General features: G+C 44.1%; 1 protein-coding gene across 1 annotated transcript; it reads right to left on the bottom strand.

Moving 5' to 3' along the window:
* Positions 1 to 405: 405 nt before the first annotated feature.
* Positions 406 to 23,646, bottom strand: LOC147335657 (thialysine N-epsilon-acetyltransferase-like). Its single transcript, XM_086280647.1, has 6 exons — positions 23,471 to 23,646; positions 8,240 to 8,291; positions 2,311 to 2,394; positions 1,134 to 1,235; positions 1,002 to 1,042; positions 406 to 843 (listed from the first exon to the last, which is right to left on the bottom strand). Exons 1-6 carry the CDS (start codon positions 23,531 to 23,533, stop codon positions 676 to 678), a joined length of 510 nt encoding a protein of 169 aa, XP_086136773.1. The 5' UTR covers positions 23,534 to 23,646; the 3' UTR covers positions 406 to 675.
* Between the last annotated feature and the right edge of the window lie 418 nt (positions 23,647 to 24,064).

Genomic DNA, 24,064 nt, shown 5'->3' with positions numbered 1-24,064 from the left:
CATAGTGCTTTTTTTCCCAATTATTTTTTAAAAGTCAGGTCAAGGCTCCAAAAGCCCAAAGGCGATATAAGGGTGGCGGCTCCCAACAGTTTTTGTTTGCTACATGGATCATTTTAGTTCAGCTGGGTGTCTTTCCTTTTGTTATATTTCTTTAAGAGTTCAAAATGTGTTAATTACATAAATAAAATGTAATTTTCTCTGTGGCACTTCATAAGCAACACACCTTAGTTGTTCACACAAAGCATAAAGGTAAAAAACAATATAAACAGTGTTATCTTCATTTTCAATCAATCAATAATTTTAGATGTCAAAAAGTATTTGCAAAAACATACTCAGGAGAAATGTATAAAATCAGCTTTATTCTATGATGTTATACACATTATTATAAAAATCATTTTCTCATGACTGGAACATCAACTACCTGAGAGTAAAAGTGCAACTAAGTTAGAAAACCAATTTTATGCCATTTATGTGGATATAAACATATTTCAACTATATTCATTTTAAAAGGTGTGCTGCACTGTCAGCCTATGAGCACAGACCTTTAGACAACCTATGTAGTGGTACCAGCTTAAGTTGTCAAGTTTTGGAAAGAGGCCACTGAGTGGTGCTCCATCCCTGCAATGCGTGGGCTGACTTCATGGCTGCAAAGGTCACAAAGTCATGAGGGTTGTTTTAAAGCTGAGCCAGCTGCTTCAGCGCCTCCCCCTCGCAGCGCATGCAGTGGTAGCCTATGGTAGCAGTGGCATCGAAGCAGCCCTGGCCGAGGTAAAAGTCCATCGATGGTTTGTTCCAGTTCAGGATGGTGAAGTTGAGCTGGTGGCAACCAGCAGCCAGAGCCAGCTACAGGAGGGCAAAACCAAGAAGGAAGACAGGAATGACTGCTGAGCTGAGATCTGTATGCTACCTCTGAGACACTGTTCATCATTTTTTTGTGCAAATATTGAAAATAGGAAAATCCTCAAGGTTTATCTTCTACAGTGTTCACACGTTTTACTCACCTGTGCCACCTTGCTCATTAGTGCTTTACCAACACCCTTCCCTGAAAGACAGATCATGTGCATTACTTGAGATTTCGTGCAAATACAGATGCACAGCGATGATGTGACATCTTCTCAGAGGCTGTACTGTACCTCTGAACTCAGGCATCACGTACAAGTCCTCCATATAAATGGCTCTGCCTACAAACGAGCTGTAGGAATAGAAGTAAAGTGTATAGCCGACCTTCCTGTGTCCTGAAAGAAGAAAAATATCAGTAAGCTAGCTTACAGTTTACGGTTAACAGCTTCAGTATTCTTAAATCTTTATATTTGTTTTGTTGTTCCTTCCGATTGAGTTAATGTCGGTGAATATTCAGAACACTGATTATTAATAACATAATGTTTTATTGTAAACACATAACTATGTAACATTTCCTTTATATCACTGAAAAAAATGATCGGATTTGTCGTGTTGCTCAAACTTAATGTGCAACAGCCTTTATAAATGTAACCTCACAAGAAGGTGACTGTTTACTATCTCTCGTATTGTCTTTCCCTGATGAGCGACAAAGACTTCATGTTCCCTCTAAAACTTAGAGGCACACTTAGTGTCAGTGCACTGAAAACCACAAATTCTATTTTACAGAGAACTGAATTTCTCAGTGGGACAAGATTTTTTACATGCTGATGTTTTATCCTAAACATACTTGCTCCGCAGCGTTTTAGATCAGTGCTGGCTAGGTAGTTTTAGGAGTTTGTTAAGATTTTAGACAGCATAGGTTCATTTTAAAGTTTCTTCTATTTAACAATTACCCATCAGTTTCGAGTTTGTGTAAGTGTTGGGTCTGTGTTTCCACATGCCCCGCTAGTTTAGAGACTTATTCCTCATGAAGAACACACGACATAACAGATCATCTTCAACCGGTCTTTATCTCGCTAACAAGGGAAAGGTTTGGTCAGAACCAGGCAGTGGAGCATAATGCTCATCACCTGTCTCTATCCTAAATCCTTCAAAGAGCAGCTGTCCTGCGTTTGTGTGACCTCCTGCTCACCAAAAGGACCATAAAAGCAGGAAGCGTACAACACAAGAAACAGATCTTTCAGATAGGATGTATCTGCAATAAAACCTCCCCCAGCACAGAGTGGCTGGAGAGGTGGTCAGGATCAAAGGAATGGCTTTGATCCTACTGCTTGAACTAAGACTTCACAAATTTAAGAAACACAATGACACATTCAACAATTTGACTTAACAGTAAGTAACTGGGTTAGAGTTGTTCGATAGTAGCTTGAAACAGTGTGTGTGAAAACTGTGTAAGATGATCTTCCTCACCTTCTTTTGTTCTGTGCTGCTCTGGCACCTCAGCGATGATGCCATGAAAGAACGGGTTATTGGAAAAGCCATCTTGCTCCAAGTCTGAAAAGAAATTACAGACAACTAAACATAATAGATCTAATTTTTTTTACTGACATTAAAGTTACACATTACAGAATATTTTCAAAACGGGGACATTTAATTTATATTTAACATTGAGAACCTTTTACAGTTGTAGCTCTGACGGGTACTACCAAAACTGGTGTTTTGGACAGAATAAAGAGGGCAAAGACACTTAGTGGTGGAATGAGGAAGTGTGAGAAAGTATGAAAAGAATTTCTGCTCTAATTCATCCCAAAGCTGTTCTGTTGGTTTAAGGTCAGGACTTCAGGACTTTGCAGGTCAGTCAAGTTCTTATGCTGGTGCCCAGTCAGTCACTTTGTTGTAATACCAAAAACAGCTGACAGTGGAATATGGGAATATGTTGAAATGTCATGACTGGACTTGTTGCACAGGTGGCATTCCATCACGGAACTATACTGCACTGAGCTCCTAAGAATGACCCGTTCTTTCACAAATGTTTGTAGAAGCAGTCTGGAAGTCTAGGTGCTTGATTTTATACACCCATGACCATGGAAGTGATTTGATCACCTGAACTGAATGATTTGGATGAGTGAACTAATATTCTTTGGCAATACAGTTGTTAGGTTTTGTATTGTTGATTGTCATTTATGCTTAGAAATATTTAACCATATATGCTTAGAGGTGTATAATCAATTGTGTAGTGATAGGACTGTGATCTTTAGCAGGCTGTAAAGGCTTGGTGTGTATTCCACACTAGAATGCACACCCACAGTCTAGGAACATCAGAGAGGTCCTATCTTCTCTTTGTTGATATATGGTATAGCAAACACACGTATATCTCTTTAAGTATAAGAGCCTTTTGTTTAGATAGATCTGCTAGACGCCTGGCACCAGCTTTGGGGAGTCTTCACAGGGTCACATCTTGACCTCACACAAATCACACCACATACACACACACACACACACACACACACGATACTCTTTGTTTGTATGTAGACGTCATATGTTAATGAACCTATGCATATTCATGTAACCTCAATAAAAGAACAGTGTTACGGGAGAACGAACGAGAGCAACTGGGGTCAAGCAAAGGAATGGCGTTTGTCCGGTTCTCTCCCGTGCACGAGAAACATGAAGAACTTTGCCTACTCGTGTCTTGCTTTGCTGTGTAATTATATTGCCTTCAACGTTCCAGCGAATAGGTTCAAGCTACAAACCTATCAACAGTGCACCTGTTGAGATATAGGAGACAGCAGTGGAGTTTTTAACCAGACTTCGGAGTCTTCCGCTTATCCGTTCCAGGGTCACGGGGGGCGCTGGAGCCTATCCCAGCTGTCATAGGGCGAGAGGCGGGGTACACCCTGGACAGGTCGCCAGTCTGTCGCAGGGCTAACACATAGAGACACAGACAACCATTCACACTCACATTCACTCACAGATTCACAATTTAGATTGACCAATTAACCTATCCCCACTAACTGCATATTTTTTGACTGTGGGAGGAAGCCGGCGTACCCGGGGAGAACCCACACAAACACAGGGAGAACATGCAAACTCCACACAGAAAGACCCCGGCCTGATGGTGGAACTGAACTCGGGACCTTCTTGCTGTGCAGCAACAGTGCTAACCACCGTGCTGCCGTGCTTAAACCAGACTTACAAACCAGATATTACAAAGTTCACATTACTACAAAATTAATATGCAATTGTGGGTATGTGATGTCATTGAACTTCATTTGGCAAAGGGTGTTATTTATGGTACTGTGCCAAAGTGTTGAGCCACCCTTCGTTCCTTAGTATTTTACTTCCAAGGAGCAAGATTTTCTTTAATTTTTCTTTTCTAAATGGTCTTGAGCAATAGTTCTCCAAGCTTTCTGAAGGTCAGTCAAAATTTATCTTTTACATTCGCTGTTTTTTCATAAATTTTCAGTCGAGTTATATCTGGGCATTTTCAGAGGAATTTTAGATTTTATTTCAACACTGAATCGTTCAAGCAAAAACAAAAAAGGCACTTGTCATGGGGGCTCAGAGGCCAGTATGTGGATGTGGATCCAACTGTAGATTCAAACACATGAAACAGCAAAATGGTTCTCTCCCTAGCTTTGTTGCTGAACATACAGTAAATGTGAAAAATTGTTACAAGGAAGGAATGGGAGGATCTGAAGTAGCGGAAGTGTGGACAGATGGAAAGTGTGGTTAGGAAGGGAGTGAGGGAGGCAAAGACTGATAATCGTGGGAATGATTGGATTTGTGTCTTACTTGGCAGGTGGAGTGAGTATGGCTCTGGTAGGAGGGGAAATGGCTGGGTGAGCATCCTGGAAGGTGAATGAGTGGAGAGAGTTGATCTTGTTAATACAGAGATCCAGAAGAAACAAAGGCAGGTGGGCAGGCAGGTTGCGAGAAGTTTATCAGTGACAGAGAAGCAGAACAAAGAGTCTTGTTGTGGCAACCAGCATCCTGGAAATACGCTCTGAATGTAACTTGACTGATGGTTCCAGGTGGGCAATGCCCCCTGCGTTCGTGTTCAGACGTGACAGTATTGCATATGATGCTGGACCGAAGGAATGGCAAGCTCCACCTCGGCTGGCAGCCTAGAGAAGCTTCAAAAGGGGAAACCAGTTGTAGATAAAATGAGGGAATCATGCACATACTCAACCCATGGAAGGTGTGATGACCATTTTGGCAGATTATGTGTTGTGATGCAGCAGAGAGTGGACTCTAGCTCCAGGTTGAGTCTCTCGGTCTGGCTGTGGTAGCCTGAGCTGAGATTGGATGGGCCAGAGAGCTAAGCAGAAAGCGTTTTTGATTTGTGAGGTGAATTGGGGTACTGTGTGAGAAAAAAAATCTCAACCAGGATGCCGTAAAGCATTTATCTGCTTTAATGTACAACCGGTTTTCCAGAAGACATTGAAATATGAAATGCTGAGGTGAAACAGTTAGCAACTAAACAATTAGCAAGACAGAAGACATTCCAGCTAGTGATGTTTTGCCCAGACCAGTCAATATGTGGATTAATAGAATTAGTGGGTTGTCAGAGGACATGAATGTGAAGAATGCGAGCATCTCCCGGTGGTTGCCAGACGTGACTAGGGAGACAGGCTTGGTTTGGAGGGTGATAAGGGCAAAAACTTGATTCTTCGGCGCCGTGGTACGTATGGGGGGGATTAAGCAGAATTAGGGGCAAATGCAACTGCTTGGCCAGCGTAGTGTCTGTTAGATTTGGCTTGGCCCCAGAATTGATGAGGGCATGAAGGGAATTAGTGGTCTGGTTCACACTGAGAGACACAGGTTTTAGAAAATGGTGTTTGAAATGAGTTAGAGATCCACCCGCCCATATCCCCGATGTTGTAACTTTATTGCAGTTTTGTTTGATAACAGCATTCTGATTATTTTGTAAGTGATTTAAGTGTTAGTCACATGTTTAGTGAGGGCTGTTAATTATAGATTTAATTTTCTGCTAAAAGGGAGCATTTAACAGTTATTTTCATTAGAAACTGCGTTTCCCAGAATCCTTTGTGGTAGATGAAAGTTACTCTGGGGTTTTTTTAGCTAGCAAAGAAAGTTTGGGAAGCCATTATATGTTGCTCTGATGTCGAGCAGTTTATTTGTTGTACATTCCCCCTTTTGAAGCCTTATATAAAGACTATCGTTTCTCCAATTGATGTCCGATCCATTTTTTTGGCTAAGTGGATTCGCCACAACACCCAGAATTACTGGTGAGTGGAGCCTTTTGGCCCAATTGGGCAGACCGCGAGGTAGTGATTGAGAGAACCACATAAAAACACTCGCGGGTGTGAAAATGTCGTTCCCGCTCCTCCAGAGAGAGCTGAGAGTGACCAGTTTGCATGGGTCCGACCTTGTTAATCAAGATATCCAGAAGAGGTGAAGGTAGGTGGACACGGAGGTGGTGAGGAGTTAATCCGTGACAAAGAGTCTTGGTGTGGTGGTGACCAGTGTCCTGGAAATGGGAGCTGCAGGTAACTCGAGTGAGAGTCCCATGAGTTGACTACAGGCACAAGGAAACTGAGGTATATGCAACACAGAAACAATGAGCATGAAGCAATGCTGCCTGCTACTGGCAGAGAAGAGATGTGGATGCTGTTCTTAAATACTGCACTATACTGTTGACTGTCCTGAATCTCCATCAGGTGAGCTGAGCAGGTGGACTGACAAGTGGTCCGCCCAGAGGTGAATACACAGGGAAGTAGTAGAAAAACACAGACAGCTCACCCAGACCATGACAGCGCCTAACTTAAGGGATCAAACCCGTAACTGAAAGGATGAACCAGCAACTTAAGAATGAATGACAATTTAGCAACAAACCTATCTTAAATTCTAACTTTAGCCAGTTTATGAGCCTGTTGTAATCATTGTCATCATCATCATCATCATCAAGTGCTGCTCCCACCAATGGTAACACAATTTGGCAGACAGAAAATAGAACTTTTTGCACTATTTGCACCTTTTTACAAGGTGACTTCTAAAGAGCTATTACCTCAAACATTGGCATATCTCAGCATTTTGTGCAAGGTGTCTTTAAAAACAGAAGAAAATACATTATGCATTTTTTTCTTTTTTTTTTCTTCTTTTTTTTTCTTTTTCTGCTCATTCTGTTGGTTTTTGTCCTTCTCCCCCGTCCCTCTTCTCAGCTATTTCTCTTTCCCTCTTTCTTTCTCCCCTTCTTTCCCCCAGTCAAGTCTGTCCCATATTCAGTAAGTGAAAATAAAATAAACAATAAAAGGTGAATCAAATGGACCATTATGGCAAGGCTGGGATGGTCAATTTGGTAAAGTAAATCCGTTGGGCATCTTTCTTTACCTTTAGACAACAATTCTGATCGCAAAAGAGCCAAACGGGACAGGCAAAAAAAAAAAAAAAAAAAAAAAAAACAGAAGAAAAGAGAAGTGTGACAAAGTCAGCATTACCTGAAAGACATTGCCTTCAGAAATTGTGCTCTTCAGTTGATCCTTCTACTGTTTACTGAGGCACATGAAAAATGACGTATTTGCATGATTCAACAAACTGCTGCAACCATTTCCCATTTTCCCAGCAAAATAATAAGAAATGAGGGGTGGATTAAGATTTTCAGTACCGTTCTTTTAATGACCATTGACATGCAAAGCTTACCTTTCCTGAAGCAGCTGAAATACACATTTAACAAAATGTCAGCTGAATATCTTTTTTGGTTCACAGTTTATTTTACAGCTGCAGATAAAGATATTAAAAATCTTCTTTCTGTGTTTTACAAAAGATTTTTGGAAGGGCAAGAATAAACTCTGAACCATGTTCTTATAGTTAATTAACAAAAACATAAAACACAACGTGAGATGTGGAAAAAAAAAGTTCACTAAAATAAAAACTAGACTTCTGAGTTTGATTGGTAAAAATGTGGTAAAAAAATAAACCCAAAACGTTATTAGAACTTGTCTGCTTTGACGGGTGTGTTTCTTGAGACTTTGGGTGTCTACAAGACTGTGAGCTAACTGCTTTCATAATGATGTGATATTGTGTTTGTGTTTTTATTGTCATACCTGTAATAATTTTCCTAAATCTGGCCTCTGACATATGTCCTCAATACAGTTAGAAAAAGACTAAAACTAAGACTGAAACTAATAAATAATCAACTAAAACTAAACCTTTTCAAACAATAAAAACTAAAGTGAAATAAGAAAATCAACTCTGTAAACTAAACTGAATAAAAAACAATAGTCAAAATAACATTAAATAAATAACAGAAAAAAACTACAATAACTCAGCTCTGAACCTCTATTGAGATATCACCTTGGATTTCATGTTTTTTTTTTAAATAAAACAATATATTTAAAGTCAAGACAGAAACTTGAGACATCGCTACATACATTACCTTTCTGGGTCACTTTCACATGCTCTGCCAGGTTCTCATACTCTGCCAGTTCCTGGAGAAAATCATAAATAGGATCAGCTGCCATCATTTATTAGGACTTCACTGTTCCTCAGCCAACAATAAAAACATTATTTACAGGGAGTTTATTAGCCTGTTTGCAATAAAACTAACAAGCAGGACAAGCACAGTTCATCCAATAATATCTCAGTAATCTAATAATAACTGCAGCGTTGTGTTTTTAATACTCTCAAACATTTAAAAATAGATAAACATGTAAAAACATCAACAAAATAAGGCACAACAATTCTAATTTCCACATTTCAGTTTTTCACAACATAAAGCTTTTTTAACCAATACCTACAGTAAATCATAGGAATATATGAACATTGCAAACCATTTCCAGTGACAAGATATGCTGTAAACTTTGTATTCATTTTTGATCCAAATGGCACAGCAGCCTCAGCGAAAACATTTAAACGAGGCAACTTCAACATATGTACATACAAGGTTGCTCACTTTACCATAAATTGTATGGGTGTGCATTTTTTTTCTGCATATTTAGAAAAAATATGCCATTTCTCCACTCAGTGAAGTGATGGTTAAGCTTCAGCAGCAGTTTGCTCTCATGTTTCTTTCTGTGAAGCTGTAACTGTTTAGCAGTGAACAGGAGTGCTGCCTGACTAAAAAGTCCTTCACAGGCTCCAGATGCAGGAAGAGCTGTGTAAGGACAAGAAAGACATTGTGGACAAAACAGGACACCCCCCATAATCTTTAGTTACAATATTATAGTTAGTTAAATGGTCTGATTGTTCAAATCTGTATTTTCTTTGATTGTGGTAAAATAATGTGTGCCCCAGTCTCCAAAAATGACATAGTGCAGGAAGCGTAGTTATTCCTCCGTTACACCACAAGAGGAAGTATCCCCTAAAATGAGCAGCTCTAGCGGGAGTAAATAAGCCCAGCCACTACCCATAAGGCAGTGCGCCTATAAGAGTTGTGTGCGACTGCAAAGGTGTGTAAAGTTGTGCTATGTCCATGTATATATTTGCAGGTAAGCAGATACAAGATGGTAAATAACTTAAAATGTATCTACAGATGAGTCCACGGGGTTGCAGAGAATGTGGGAAAGTTGGCCGTTAATCCCCACTATGTGCCATTAGTGTATAAGTTATTGGTAGCGATGTGAATTAGCCATGATGCTAACGATTAGCAGCTAGATCTAATTCATTAGTTTGTGCGGAAACCTCGTGGCACTTTTGTGGATTTATACCTGTACCGGGCTGTAATCACAGCAGATATAGACTGGTGGATCACACTATCTTTTGTTTATGTTTATTTCATTGTTACACTGTAAGAAATATTAGTGATTTGAGTTTAAAGACTACCCATAAGGCAGTGCGCCTATAAGAGTTGTGTGAGACTGCAAAAGTGTGTAACGTTGTGCTATGTCCATGTATATATTTGCAGATGCAGTAAAGGCGAACTCACAAAGCCACACTGGTTTCAATTCATTTTAATCCAAGTGTGCAACAAAATTTGGTGGCAGCGGTGGGATCAGCGGTGCTACTGAGAAGCAGTGTGAGATTACAGAATCGTCACACACAGTATGGAGTTGGAGCAACTGCAAGACCAGCTAAGTGAGAGCTTGCTGCAGTTAAGGTCAGACCAACTACAAGAAGTGTGTTTACAAGCTAAAATCTCAATCGGAAAACAGACAAAGAAGCACACGCTGATCAGAACAATAAGTGAAGCAGTTGAAACAATTATTGAAGTGGAGGAAGAGGAAGTAGCACACACATTCCTGGACAGATTAATTAAAACTGTTAAAGAACTAAAGGAAAGAGATGACCCTGCACAGGAACGTGAAGAGAGTATCAGTAGGGATGCGGTTGCATTGGCCAGTCTACAAGAACAATATGCAGCATTGCAACTAAGTTTTCAAACCTCAACAAAAAGGTTAGAGGAAGAAATGGCAAGACTGACAGACAGAATGGCCTCCCAAGAAACTAGTCAGGGTCTGGCTGCACAGCTACCTACTCGTCCATCACCGTTACCTGCTTCACCAGCAACACAGCCCCCTGAAGTGACTATACGCAGGGAATTTAGAATCAGTGGCCAAATTGCGGAACGGGGTCAGAAAGACAAACTGTCATACTCCAACCTGATTCATCAAATCGAAATGGGACTTAAAAAGAATCACAGCGAAGCTGAAATTATTGAAGCTGTTGTTAGGGCCATAAGCCCAGGCTTAAGTCTCCGTGATATGTTGGAGATTAAAACGGACCTCACCCTCATGCAGCTTCGTACCATACTGAGGGGACACTACAAGGAGGATAGCTCTACTGACCTCTATCATTGTCTGATAAATATCACTCAAGGAAGTAATGAGTCCCCACAGAACTTTCTATTTAGGGCGATCGAACTGAAAGAAAGACTCCTAGCATCATCAAGGGAGCCAGGAACAGATGAACAATACAGTGTCGAACTGATTCAGAAAAAGTTTCTGCGAGCCGTTGGCACAGGTCTGATTAGCGACAATGTGAAATACCAGATCAAACTCTACCTGGATGATCCAGCAGTCACTGACGATGTGCTGATTGCAAAGACAAATGAAGCGGCCAGCCTTGAGTGGGAGAGGCAACAAAAATTCAGAAAGACCACCCGAGAAATGAAAGTAAGAGAGATAAAAGCAGAGGCACAGTCAGTGCAGGAGGCAGCAGTTGGTGCAGTGGGTGGGCAAGACCAGCCATTCTCCACCTCGACAAAAGGTAAAGCTGCTAAAGCACCAGCAACAGTGACACGCAAGGAAACTGAGCTGTTTGATATCATCAATCAACTAAAAGGGGAAATAGCTGAAATAAAAGGAGTTATTCGTGAGTCGCACCGACCTTCTCCCTCACACCGCCCAAGTCTCAAACGTGGCTGCAGGGATTGTCAGGACAGCAATAGAGGAGAAAACTGCGACCACTGCTTCAAATGTGGACAAAGTGGGCACTTGTCAAGGGGATGCCGCACCCGGAGAAAACTTCCAGACAGGGCAGAGCAGATTGGTATGTCAGCTAGCACAGTGAACCCACGCCCGTCACCCTCTTTTCAGCTACTAAACCAAGGTGAGCAACAACAAGATGTTCACAAACTCTTGACGGACAGTATAAAACATTTGGAGACAAAAGTAGCAGCCGCCACACAAGATAAGAGGAATGAAGCGGTCTCCGTCAGCCTCCTCTCCCCAAAACGAAGAGCCCAGCTCCTCAATCTTATTGGGAGGAAGCACATGATCACCTGCCTGCTTGAGGGAGTAAAAACCACAGCGTTGTGGGACACAGGATCACAGGTTTGTCTCATAAATGAAAAATGGAGACAACAGAACATCCCACACCTCAAAGTTAGGAGTTTAACTGAAATCATTGGGCCTGGTATATTAGATGGGAGGGCAGTAAACCAGACACCAATCCCATTTTCCGGGTGGGTTGAAATCAAATTCAGGTTGCTCACAGAAGAGGCTGCGCAGTTAGAGCTTCTCGTGCCAGTATTAGTAGCTCAGGAAGATGGGGTGGCGGAGGAGCCAATAATTGGCTTCAACGTGATTGAATACATGCTAGAGAGGGGAATAGAGCCACCTCGTGCTGTAACAGAAGCTGTTAGCACAGCATTCTCCATTGACTGTAAGAAAGCTGAGGTCTTTATAAAGGTGATGAAGAGTGGAGACGATGGGCTAGGTGAGGGCAGAGTGAAAACTGGGAGAGAATTAATGAGTATCCCACCTGGTCAGACAAGAGTGGTCAAGTGTAGTGTGAGAGCAGGCCCACTCCCAGCAGGTCAGGATGTCCTGTTCGAGCCCAGCCCCTACCCTCAGATGCCAGAGGGATTGGAGGTGCAAGAGTGCATTGCCCATTTACAGCAAGGCAGCTGGTCCCGTATTAGCCTCCCAGTCACTAATACCAAATCTTATGAGATCATACTGCCTCCGAGAACTGTTTTGGGACAAACTCAGAGGGTCCGAACTATTTACCCAGCCAACACAGTGGCAGTGGAAATAGAACAGTTGGGAACAACAAGACCTACTGTAGAAGCAACAGCTGCACCTCCAGCTAGCCAAATTGGGGAAAAGGAAAACAGAACAAGAAGCAACAGTGAAGGTGTATGGGACCCCCCAGTTCCCCTCGACCATCTCTCTCCGGCACAGCAGCTGAAGATCAGGCAGCTATTAAGGGAGGAGAGTAATGCCTTTGCTTGTGATGAACAGGATGTTGGCAATATCCCCTCACTGCAATTAAGATCCACCTCAGCGACCCCACACCTGTTCGCCGAACATATACATCAGAGCCTAAGCCACTTCATAAAGAAGTAAAAGAATATCTGGAAGACTTGCTGAATAGAGGGTGGATAAAGAAATCAAAATCCTCCTACTCCAGCCCCATTGTATGTGTGCGAAAAAAAGATGGCAGTCTCCGCTTGTGCTGTGACTATAGGGAGCTAAATATGAAGTCAATCCCTGACCGCCATCCCATACCACGCATACAGGATATGCTCAACACATTGAAAGGAAGCTCCTGGTTCTCGGTCTTAGACCAAGGGAAGGCTTATCACCAGGGCTTCCTGGAAGAGTCAAGTCGCCCTCTCACAGCATTCATCACACCCTGGGGATTGTATGAATGGGTAAGAATCCCTTTTGGGCTGTCGTCTGCACCGGCAGAGTTTCAGAGGTCGATGGAAGAATGCCTTGCAGGGCTGCGGGACGACACATGTCTGCCTTACTTGGATGACAACCTTGTTCATTCAAAAACATTTGAGGACCACTTAAATGATCTAAAGCAGGTCCTGCAGCATTATCAGAGCCATGGAGTGAAATTAACACCCAGAAAATGTGAACTGTTCAAAAATCAGATGAGATTCCTGGGGAGGTTGGTAACTCAAGATGGTCACACCATGGACCCTGCTGACATTGCGCCTGTCTAAGCCTTAAAACAAAGGAACCCCACCACCATTGGGGAAGTGAGGAAGCTGTTGGGATTCATCTCATACAATCGCAACTATATTCCTAACTTTTCGCGCATTGCAAAGCCACTCTATGACCTGCTCTCCTCAGAAAAGCCAGGGGAAGGGAGAGACAGGAAGTCAAAACACAACAAAAAGACAAAGAATCAAGGGGGTCAGCTACCATCCTCTCACCCAGTGGCATGGTCAGCTGAGCATCATCAGGTGGTCTGTCAGCTCGTCAACTTCCTCATTCAGCCCCCCGTTTTAGGTTATCCTGACTTCGAGCAACCATTCATCTTACACTGTGATGCATCACAGGAGGGACTTGGAGCTGTGCTTTACCAAAGACAAAATGGGAAGCTAGTTGTTATTGCATATGGGTCTAGGACCCTTACTGCCCCAGAGAAGAACTACCACCTCCATTCAGGGAAGCTGGAATTTCTTGCCCTGAAGTGGGCCATATGTGAGAGGTTTAGAGATTATCTCTACTATTCACCACCCTTCATTGTCTACACTGACAATAACCCCCTCACATATGTGCTGACAACGGCAAAACTGAATGCAACCACACACAGATGGGTGGCTGAACTCGCTGACTTCCAGTTCTCCATCAAGTATCGACCTGGTAGAGCTAACAGGAATGCAGATGGTCTCTCACGAATGCCCTTGGATATGGAACACTACATACAAACGTGTACAGAAGCAGTGACACCTGAGGTCCTAAACAGCGTGACTCAGGCTCTGGCTGTTCAGCTGCAGGGAAGTGAACCCTGGCTCTGCCCGTTAAACATCTCAACTGTGGTAGCAGAGCAAAGTGAGGAGGTAGGGATGTCAGGTCTGGAAATCCCTAAGGCAAACTTAAGAGATGCACAAAAAGAGGATCCTGTGATCGGGGAAGTCCTGAAGTATGTCATCTCTAATCGGTGGCCAAAAGGCAGAAAACAGGCAGGCAACAAGGAGATCGCTGCCCTGGCAAGGGAAAAACAGAAACTGCACCTTGATAAGGATGGTTTACTGTACAGGAAAACACTCAGCCGAACACAGCTACTCCTGCCTAAGAAGTTCCATTCGCTCATTTATAAAGAACTACATGAAGACATGGGTCACTTGGGGGTGGAGAGAGTTTTGGCCCTCATTCGGGATCGCTTTTACTGGCCTCACATGCAGAAGGACGTGGAGCGCTACATAACACAGGTGTGTAGCTGTCTAAAAAAAAAGCGTCCCCACAAGCCCACCAGAGCCCCACTGATCAATATCACTACAACGTACCCGTTTGAGCTGGTCTCCATTGATTTTCTACATTTGGAGAAATGTAAGGGAGGGTATGAGTATATCCTCGTGGCCATGGACCACTTTACACGATTTGCTCAGGCTTATCCCTGCAGAGATAAAAGTGCCAAAACAGCGGCAGAAAAAGTATTTGGAGACTTTGTGTTGAAGTTTGGTTTTCCCACACGGCTCCATCATGACCAGGGAAGAGAGTTCGAAAACAAACTCTTTGCCAAGCTGGAGGGATACAGTGGAGTCAAGGGATCCAGAACCACACCATACCACCCCCAGGGAAATGGTCAGGTAGAAAGGTTCAATAGGACACTGCTGGCCATGCTTCGGAACCTTCCAGAGGGAGCAAAAGCAGACTGGAAGGCATCCCTGACAAAGGTGGTCCATGCGTACAACTGTACACGCAGCGAGGCTACTGGATATGCACCTTATTTCCTCTTGTTTGGGAGAAACCCCAGACTCCCCATTGATATGATTTTTGGTCTCACAGCTAATGACCAAAGCCTTTCTCATCAAGACTATGCTGAGAAGTGGAAGATTCGCATGCAGGACGCTTACAAACTGGCCTCAGCGACAGCCTGTAAGGAGAGTCGACAGGGGAAAGTGCTCTATGACAGAAAAACACATGGCGCAGAGCTGTACCCAGGGTGCAGAGTACTGGTCCGGAATTTTGGTGAGAAGGGAGGACCAGGGAAACTGAGATCCTTCTGGGAGGACCAGGTGTTTCAGGTGACACAAAGGAAACATAAGGAGAGCCGAGTATATGAAATTAAGCCAGAAAATGGCAAGGGACGTGTCAGAGTCGTCCACAGGAACCTCCTGCTGCCGTGTGACTTCTTGCCAGTCGAAAAAGTCAACTCATATGCAGAACTGGGAAAGCAAAAACAGAAATACAACAAGGACAGACATGAGCGACATGAGCAAGAGGACAGTTCGGAGGATGAAGATGAATGGAGAGCAATCAGAGGACTGTCAACAGAACAAGGGGAACGTGGTAGACAGTCCTGGTGGACAGAAGCATCAGAGTTCAATGCAGAAAGTGGAGCAGGCAGTAGGGAGGATCTCTGTGATGACAATGACATGGAACACCAGGAGGATTGCGAAGAAGAGAATCTGGGCGTGAACGATGTAGAACACCAATGCGACTAGCATGACAAGGATACAGAGGCACAAGAGAACAATAAAGACACAGAGCAGATGCACCAGCTTGAGATGGAGTGCAGTGACCAAGAGGACACTGACCAGTCACCTGTCAGTGTGAAAAAGTATCCTTTCAGAATGAGAAAACAAAAGCTAATGTTTACTTACCACAAGTTAGGACAGCCAACATTAGCACTTGAATAAGTACCTCAGACACAGTCATCCATCCATCCATCCATTCGCTTCCGCTTATCCTTTTCAGGGTCGCGGGGGGCGCTGGAGCCTATCCCAGCTGTCATAGGGCGAAAGGCGGGGTACACCCTGGACAGGTCGCCAGTCTGTCGCAGGGCTAACACACAGAGACAGACAACCATTCGCACTCACATTCACTCGCACATTCACACCTAGTGGCAATTTGGATTATCCAATTAACCTATCCCCACAAGCTGCATGTCTTTGGATGGTGGGAGGAAGCCGGAGTACCTGGAGGGAACCCACGCAAACACGCCTGCTGTAGATTGAGTGCAGGTCAGGGAGCTCGGAGCGGATGGTGCGCTCAGCTGACCGCACAACCCTCTGTAGAGCTCGTCTGTCCTGCATGGTGCTGTTCCCGAACCAGGTTAAGATGTTTCCCGCCAGGATGCTCTCTATGGTGCACGAGTAAAAGTTCCTGAGCACCTTGGAGGGCAGTTGGAAGTCTCTCAAGCGTCTGAGGTGGTAGAGACGCTGTCGGGCCTTTTTCACCACGGTGTTGATGTGACAGGACCATGACAGGTCCTGCGTGATGTGAACTCCGAGGTATTTGAAGCTGTCCACTCTCTCCACTGGGCACTCGTTGATGACGGGGGTCTGGTAGTTCCTCTCCTGCTTAGTGCTGAAGTCCACTATCAGCTCCTTTGTCTTGCTGACGTTTAGAAGGAGGTTGTTCCTCTGGCACCAGTTCTCCAGATTCCTAATCTCCTTCAGGTAGGCCGTTTCGTTGTTATCAGAGATCAGGCCCACCACGACGGTGTCGTCAGCAAACTTGATGATGGTGGTGGAGCTGGTAGTGGCCACACAGTCATATGTGTACAAAGAGTACAGCAGGGGGCTCAGAACACACCCCTGGGGGGCTCCAGTGCTGAGAGTGGTGGAGGCTGAGACATGTCCGCCCATCCTTACTGCCTGTGGTCTGCCAGTTAGGAAGTTGGAGATCCACTGACACATAGATGAGCTGAGTCCCAGATGCTCCAGCTTGGTGGTGAGTGTGGAGGGAATTATGGTGTTAAATGCAGAGCTGTAGTCTATGAAGAGCATTTTAACATAATTCCCCCTTCTAGTGTCCAAGTGAGTGAGTGATGTGTGGAGGAGATGAGAGATGGCATCGTCTGTGGAACGATTTGGACGGTAAGCGAACTGTAGTGGGTCCAGTGTGTCTGGTAGTGAAGAAATGATGAAGTCTCTGACCAGGCGTTCAAAGCACTTCATCACTACTGAGGTGAGGGCTACAGGGCGATAGTCATTGAGAGAAGCAGGGTGGGGTTTCTTCGGGACAGGAACAATGATGGACTCTTTGAAGCATGTGGGGATCACCGACTGAGATAAAGAGATGTTGAATATCTCAGTGAACACAGGAGCTAGCTGGTATGCGCAGTCTCTTAGGATACGACCTGGGATGCCGTCTGGTCCTGCTGCTTTCCTGGTGTTCACTCTTTTGAAGGCTCTCCTTACTTCATGCTCGGAGATGACGAGCACGTTTCCGGTGCTGGCAGTATCTTTCTGTCTGCAGCACAAGTCTCTCCCCTTTCATGAGAAGACCATGGACTAGATTGAAGTCCATTCTGTATTGCCAGTACCCCTTTAACTCTGGATCTAGTTTACCTTTTTCTGGCCAGCCTGTCCCACATTGATACACCACCTTTCTACACAGGTCATCCATTTCCTGCGCCAACTTAATCTTCTCCAGCCTTTTATCTGTTGCTGGGAGATGGGAAACTACACCGTCCACGAAAACCTCCACCTCTTTTTCCAGCTGAAGATCCCCAGCAGAAGGAGGCCCTGCCAGCGGTGCTCGTGAGAGAGCATCAGCAGTGACAAGGTTTTTCCCTGGAACATGGACAATGGTGAAAGTAAAGTGCAGCAGCCTGAGGCGGAATCTCAGGATGCGTGGAAGCAGGTCGTCCAGGCCTCTTGTGCTCAGAAGAGGGACCAGGGGTTTGTGATCTGTGATTAGAGTGAACTGTAGGCCCATGAGGTAAGATGACAGTCGTTCACACACCCACGTTACAGCGAGCGCCTCCTTTTCTATCTGCGCGTAGCGTTTCTCTGTGTCTGTGAGACCTCTTGAGATATATGTGACCGGTCGCCAGGAGTTGTCAGACTGTTTCTGAGTGAGAACAGCCCCGACACCGTATGACGAAGCATCTGCAGCGACTCGTGTATCTGCTGAGTTGGAGTACTGAGCGAGCACTTCTGGAGAGCTTAATATCCCTTTTAGTCTCCTAAATGCTGTTTCCTGTGGCTCCGCCCATATCCACTCGTTTCTGTCTTTTAGCAGCTCCTTTAATGGTGTGGTGATTGTGGCTAGTTGTGGCATAAACTTGGCAAGATAGTTGGCCATGCCCATGAGACGGCGCACATCTTCCACACTCTGAGGCTGCGGCAGCTGCTGGATTGCTGTTATCTTGTTGGGATCAGCCTCAATGCCTTTTGCTGACACTTTGTGTCCCACAAAGATTATTTGACTTTTAGCAAACTCACACTTCTCATTCAGAGTGAGACCCTCCTTCTGAAACATTTGGCGCACACAGTGCAACCTCTGGTCGTGCTCCTGCCTGTCTCTGCCATATACAAGCACATCATCGGCGTGACAAATTGCCCCTTCAAAATCTTCCAGCATCTGTGACATTCGCCTTTGGAAATGTTCCGGCGCTGATGCAATGCCAAAAGGAAGGCGGTTGAACTGAAACCTTCCAAAAGGCGTGATGAAGGTAGTGAGTGGCCTTGACTCTGGCGTGAGCGGAATTTGCCAGAATCCAGACCGGGCGTCAAGCTTTGTGAACACTTTAGCATCTTTCATCATCGCTAGTGTTTGATCTACTGCTGGGAGGATGTGTCTTTCTCTTTTGACTACTGTGTTCAGGGGTGTGAGGTCCACACATATTCTGGGGGGCTTTCCTGCTGGTCTGGGGACCACTACCATGCCAGAACACCACTCTGTAGGCTCAGTGACTTTGGAGACAACACCCATTTCTTCCATTCTGTGCAGCTCATTTCTCACTGCATCTCTGAGGGGAAGAGGAACACGTCATGGGGCAGATAAGGCTATTGGTACAGCTCCTTGCTCTATCTCAATGTGATAAGGCTCCCTCAGCACGCCTAAACCTTTAAAAACGTTTGGGTATGCTGCCCTGAAATCTGTCACCAATTCCGTTACTGTGCTTACTCTGTACACAAGACCCAGAGCCTCACACGCTGGCCTGCTTAGCAGTGGCTGTACTAGACCTGACACAAGGTAGACGTCTTGAGAAACACTGCGCCCTTTCACTGCTAGCTGTGCCTCGAAGCAGCCTTTAACATTGAGTGGGTTACTGCCCGGCCCTAGTAACTTCTTTCTGGGTCTCTGCAGCTTACCATCCCTGTCTGGACTTTACAAACCCTCTGGAATAGATGTAACATCCGCCCCTGTGTCAAGTTTAAAATATACATTTTCCTCATTTAACTTGACCTTTTGCACCCAGGGCTGTGACCTCCCAGTCTCTACTTCACCCAAGAACACACAATCCTCGCTGTCTGCATCTTTCTGATTTTCTGTCACTTTGCGTAGCGCTGTAGCTTCACTACTGCGACAGACCGCATCAAAGTGCCCTTTTTTCTGACATTTTCGACACTGTACCTCTTTGGCTGGACATTCTTTCCATGAGTGTTTGTTCTTGCGACCACAGCGGCCACATTCCTTTCCGCTTTGCTTGATTGGCTTTTGTTCTTTCTTTTGCCACGTCTGCGTTTTCCCGCGTGTTGTATTTGTCCGTATTGTGTCCATGTTCAGTGTTTTCTCCACTGCCGCGCTGCTGTGAAGTATTGGTTGTTGTTTCTTTACCGTTTCGCTCTGCCTAACTTTCTCAGTGGCTTTAGCAAGAGTCAACTCTGAGTCCATTTGCAGCAGCTCCGACAGTCTTTTGTCTTTTATGTCAACTACAATTCTGTCCCTTATGAGTTCGTCTTTGAGTGCTCCAAATGCACAATTTTCTGCAAGTTTGTGCACAGCAGTGATGAACGACTCTGTACTTTCCCCTTCCTGTTGCCGTCTGGAGTTAAACTGTGCTCTTTCAAAAATTACGTTATGTTTTCCTACGTAATGTTTGTCAAATGCCTCTTTGACAGTTGCATATTTCTTTTTATCTGCATCGCACAGTGGTAAAACTGCCAAAACATCATCAGCAGCGTCTCCCATAGCATACAGGAGTGCATTAACTTGATACTCGTCTGATTTGTTATCAAGAGCAGTTGCAATGCGAAATCTTTCGAACCTTCTGATCCACTTTGGCCATTCGGCAGGATGAGAAAAGTCAAATGTTTCTGGGGGTGTTATTTGTACCGTGGTCGCCATCGTGACGTGTGGATCCCTGGCTTCCTCGCGTTCAGAATCCAAGCTTTCCGGTGCGCCGACCTCGTCTCCTCCTTCCGACATGTGAAGCTCGTGCTCGACCGCGTGCGCGCACGCGCCCTGTTGCTAGCGCCGGTCACAGCCTCGGCCACGCTTCACCTGCATGCCGGTCTTGTTCGGGTTACCGATGCGAAAACTTCTGTCGCAGTTAACTGCACAGTACTGTACTCGAAAAAGAAGAAGAAAAAAAAACTGTGGAGACTGCCGTTCGCACTTCTGACACCACGTATAAATGATGACACTGGACGCAGCGTGTTCGGGTGATGTGTTCCAACTTTACTCGTAACCCGGAAGCTCCCCCCACACACAGCCTTATGGGAACAGTAGTCTACTGCTACAACAGCTGCCTGACCAGTGTTTTTCATTAGCAATTTAGCAAAGTTGATGGTGGTGGTGTGTCTGTGTGAGTGAAAGACAGAGAGGGAGAGAGAGCGAGCGAGTGACAGAATTTCTGTTATAACCTTCATTTTAAGGAGGCACAGTGTGAGCACTCAGGTCGCATCAGAGCATCGGGCGGTATAGTGTGAGACCCTGCATCGTGACCTACCAACTTCTAACCCCTGCGAGTCAATCGTGCAGTTTGAGCAGGAGCTGAATAATGTGACTGAAAAAAATCGCAGTGTCTGCCCAGCTTTAGGTGTACTGTCGTCCGAGACTTGCACCGCAGTGTCGGCGTTTGTTCCCCTGTTGGAAACAAATCTGAATTGTCATACTTGAATTGTCATAAGTGTGCTGTCAGTTCATTGGTCACAAAGCAGGAGAGGGGCTGGGAATTATGTTTTCAAACAAAGCGTTAATTCCATTAACATTTATAGACTACTTTTGATTCTCACTGTATTACGGGACAAAGTGCGTCCCTTATTAGCTCAATACGGGACGATTCCGTTTTTAAAGGGACGGTTGGCAACCCTATCCGTGACCGCTGGCAATAAGGAAAGGCTGCTCTTCATAGAGGACTCACGCTCGGGGAGACGTTTTCTGGTTGACTCTGGCTCCCAGAAGAGCCTCAGGAACTCACGTGTTGTCGTTGTATACTGTGGAGCAGGGAAATTATTTTACTGCTATTGTTAAATAATCATCATTATTACCATTGCATTAATAATATAATCTGGAGTTTATATTGCATTCAGGGGTTGAACAGTGTGTGTCTTTCAGAAAGGCTAAAAGTCACAGGCTGACAGGAAACAGGCTTGCAGAGAGTTTGCAGAAGCAGGAAGTTATTTTGAGCAGCAGGCTAAGACGAGGCTTTAACAATGTAACAGATAGCTTTAAGATGGCCTTAAGATGTTTATGATGATGTTAATTTTGTATTCCAGATGCAGTTATAACTATTGTGTACACAATGCATATCTGTGCTTATTTGAGTTGATGTTCAGGTTCTTTAAAGGTCTTAAGCTTCACTGACGTGACTGTTCAGGTGATACATGCTGAGGGAAAACTAGAACATAGAAGGAATTGCAATACATGCTTACAAAACACTTATATCAGGTCATTTCATATTAAGGTTTTAGTAGAGGTTCTTGGTTAAAACATTTATTTAGTAGAAGACATACACATAGTCTCAGTGAGCCTCTGGTCTAGTGAAAGGTCAGACAGTTAGTAGGTGAAGAGGTGACACAAAGAGCATGTGAGGTCAACACACACACACACATGAGTTAGATTTATTTAGAGGAGAGATTAGTCATGTCTCGGTAAAAGAGGAACCGTCCTTGTTGTCTCGGCAAGAAAGAGGAACAATTCACTTTAAGACAAGAACGGAAAGTACCAGCCATGAAAATAGAAGATGATCTTCTGGGTTAAAAGTCATTGTGGTGTTGATCTGATCTATGTATAAAATGTATCTGTGACGCATGAAGGGGCGTCAGTAAATCAAACCCTGATGCTATAAAATATCTGTTCATGCTTTGATTAAGTTGAAGACTACTTGCTGTCGGCGTACAGAGTGTCTTCCCACACGTGTGTATTCATTAAAATCATTGTTTGACCAAGAGCTTCTGGACCAAGGGTGGTTTGTACTCTCCTTCCTCAATTTTGAACCTTAACAATACCTTGTGAGATTATTATATTATCTTATGCCACGTTACACCCCTAATTAAAGATTGTGAGACTATTATGTAGTTTTAGTTTGCATTATTCTCCTGAAGAGGTGATAACTATTAGATTTATTAAACTGATTTGTATTACATTAGACTGCTGATTTATTGTGAATGAATGATATTGTTTTATGATGCATTATACTGCTGAGTTATAAGAAATACAGAGAGTTATGGCCTTATTTGTCTGATTAGAAGAGAACAGCATACCGGAGAGGTTTTCTGCCCCATCTCATAAGGAGAAGACAAAACAGGGAGCCAAGGCCGTCACTTAGGCGCTGTAAGAGAGAAAGAATGTGGATGTTTAGGTTTTTACGACTAGGTGGGGGCCACCAGAGGCTATAAGAGTTTGAGTAACCCTCCACCATTTTGAGATTTGCTGTGACCCTCTTCATGCATGTCTCCCCATCCGGATGGTGTATGCTCATAAAGTGTTGAATTGTATGGAATAAAATAATTGTTGATTGAGCATTTATACACCGAGTATTGTCCTTCCTTCAGCCCAAAGATCAAAAGAATTGGGAGATTTTAACAACCTCCACAATGGTATATTATTTAATCTCAAAAAAATTTGTAGATTCCCCACTGTGGCGGGGCGTGGCCTGCGGTGCCGTGCAGAGGAGGCGGACGCACCTGCACGGCATCCGCAATCACGCCCCGCCGAATTAAATATTGTACTGGGTCCTGTGGTTGGGTTGTTGGTGTTATGTTGAGCGGGCAGCGGGAGAGCTGCAGCTCTGTGAGTATTGTGGACAGCAACCGTCAAAGCTTTAATAAAAAGCATCAAAATGCCACTGGGTCTGCCGTGTATGTTTACACCCACGTACTACCAGAGAGAGCCCGCGTACCACAGTTTGGAAAAGACTGATCTAATGTGTAAAAGAAAAGTAATGAGTCAAATATTGCCAAATATAGTGGAGTAAAAGTAATGTTTCTTCTTCACAAATGTACTCAAGTAAAAAGTATGGTGCAATAAAAGTACTTTTAAAAGTTTTTTTTTTCCAAAACTTACTTGAGTGTAGCTAACTCATCACTACCCACCTCTGATCACACACACAGCTGGACTGCATGAGTGAGGATGTGTCAGCTCACCATGATCATCCGCATGATGTCCTTGCAGTCATCCAGGTTTGCCGTGCGGATGGAGAAGTCCATGTCAAGTGGATGCAATGAGGTTTTGCTCCAGTCTGTTAGAGGACGGACTACTTAAGAAGTAGGTGAGCTCTTTATCTTGGTTGGACATTGTGGGTGGGCGGATTAATCCAAATATTGGATACTTTAGTTTGCTCTTACTGAATGTTTTTGTTCTCCATTGTTAATCATGAAAGAACACCGAGTGATTTTGACCCACTTGGCAATCCAAACATTCTGCAACTCCGTTTAAACAAAATCCCATCGTTTCACATTTTCTGACTTTTCCTAAAATGGCCTTATTTGTTAAATACTGAATTTTGGGGTGTGTAGCTAAAAATAATAAATACATATGAAAAACTTCCTTTTGAAAACATCATTTTGAAACCATATGAGTTAATGTTATTTTGTGTGTGTGTGTGTGTGTGTTTTGTTGTTTGCTCATTTTCTTTTCATGATTTTATTCTCAGTCCTGGTTCCACAATTTGCAATTAGTGAGTTTATAGCAGAGTAGCTTGAAAAGCGTGTTGTGTTGCAATGGCCCAGGCAAAGTAA

This window comes from Aulonocara sp. 'chitande type north' Nkhata Bay, linkage group LG3 (assembly GCF_057382095.1).
Source record: "Aulonocara sp. 'chitande type north' Nkhata Bay isolate Kocher_YH1m ecotype deep benthic linkage group LG3, A_spYH_male_GT1.1, whole genome shotgun sequence".
Taxonomy (NCBI): domain Eukaryota; kingdom Metazoa; phylum Chordata; class Actinopteri; order Cichliformes; family Cichlidae; genus Aulonocara; species Aulonocara sp. 'chitande type north' Nkhata Bay.
This window is presented reverse-complemented; position numbering and strand designations above follow the sequence as displayed.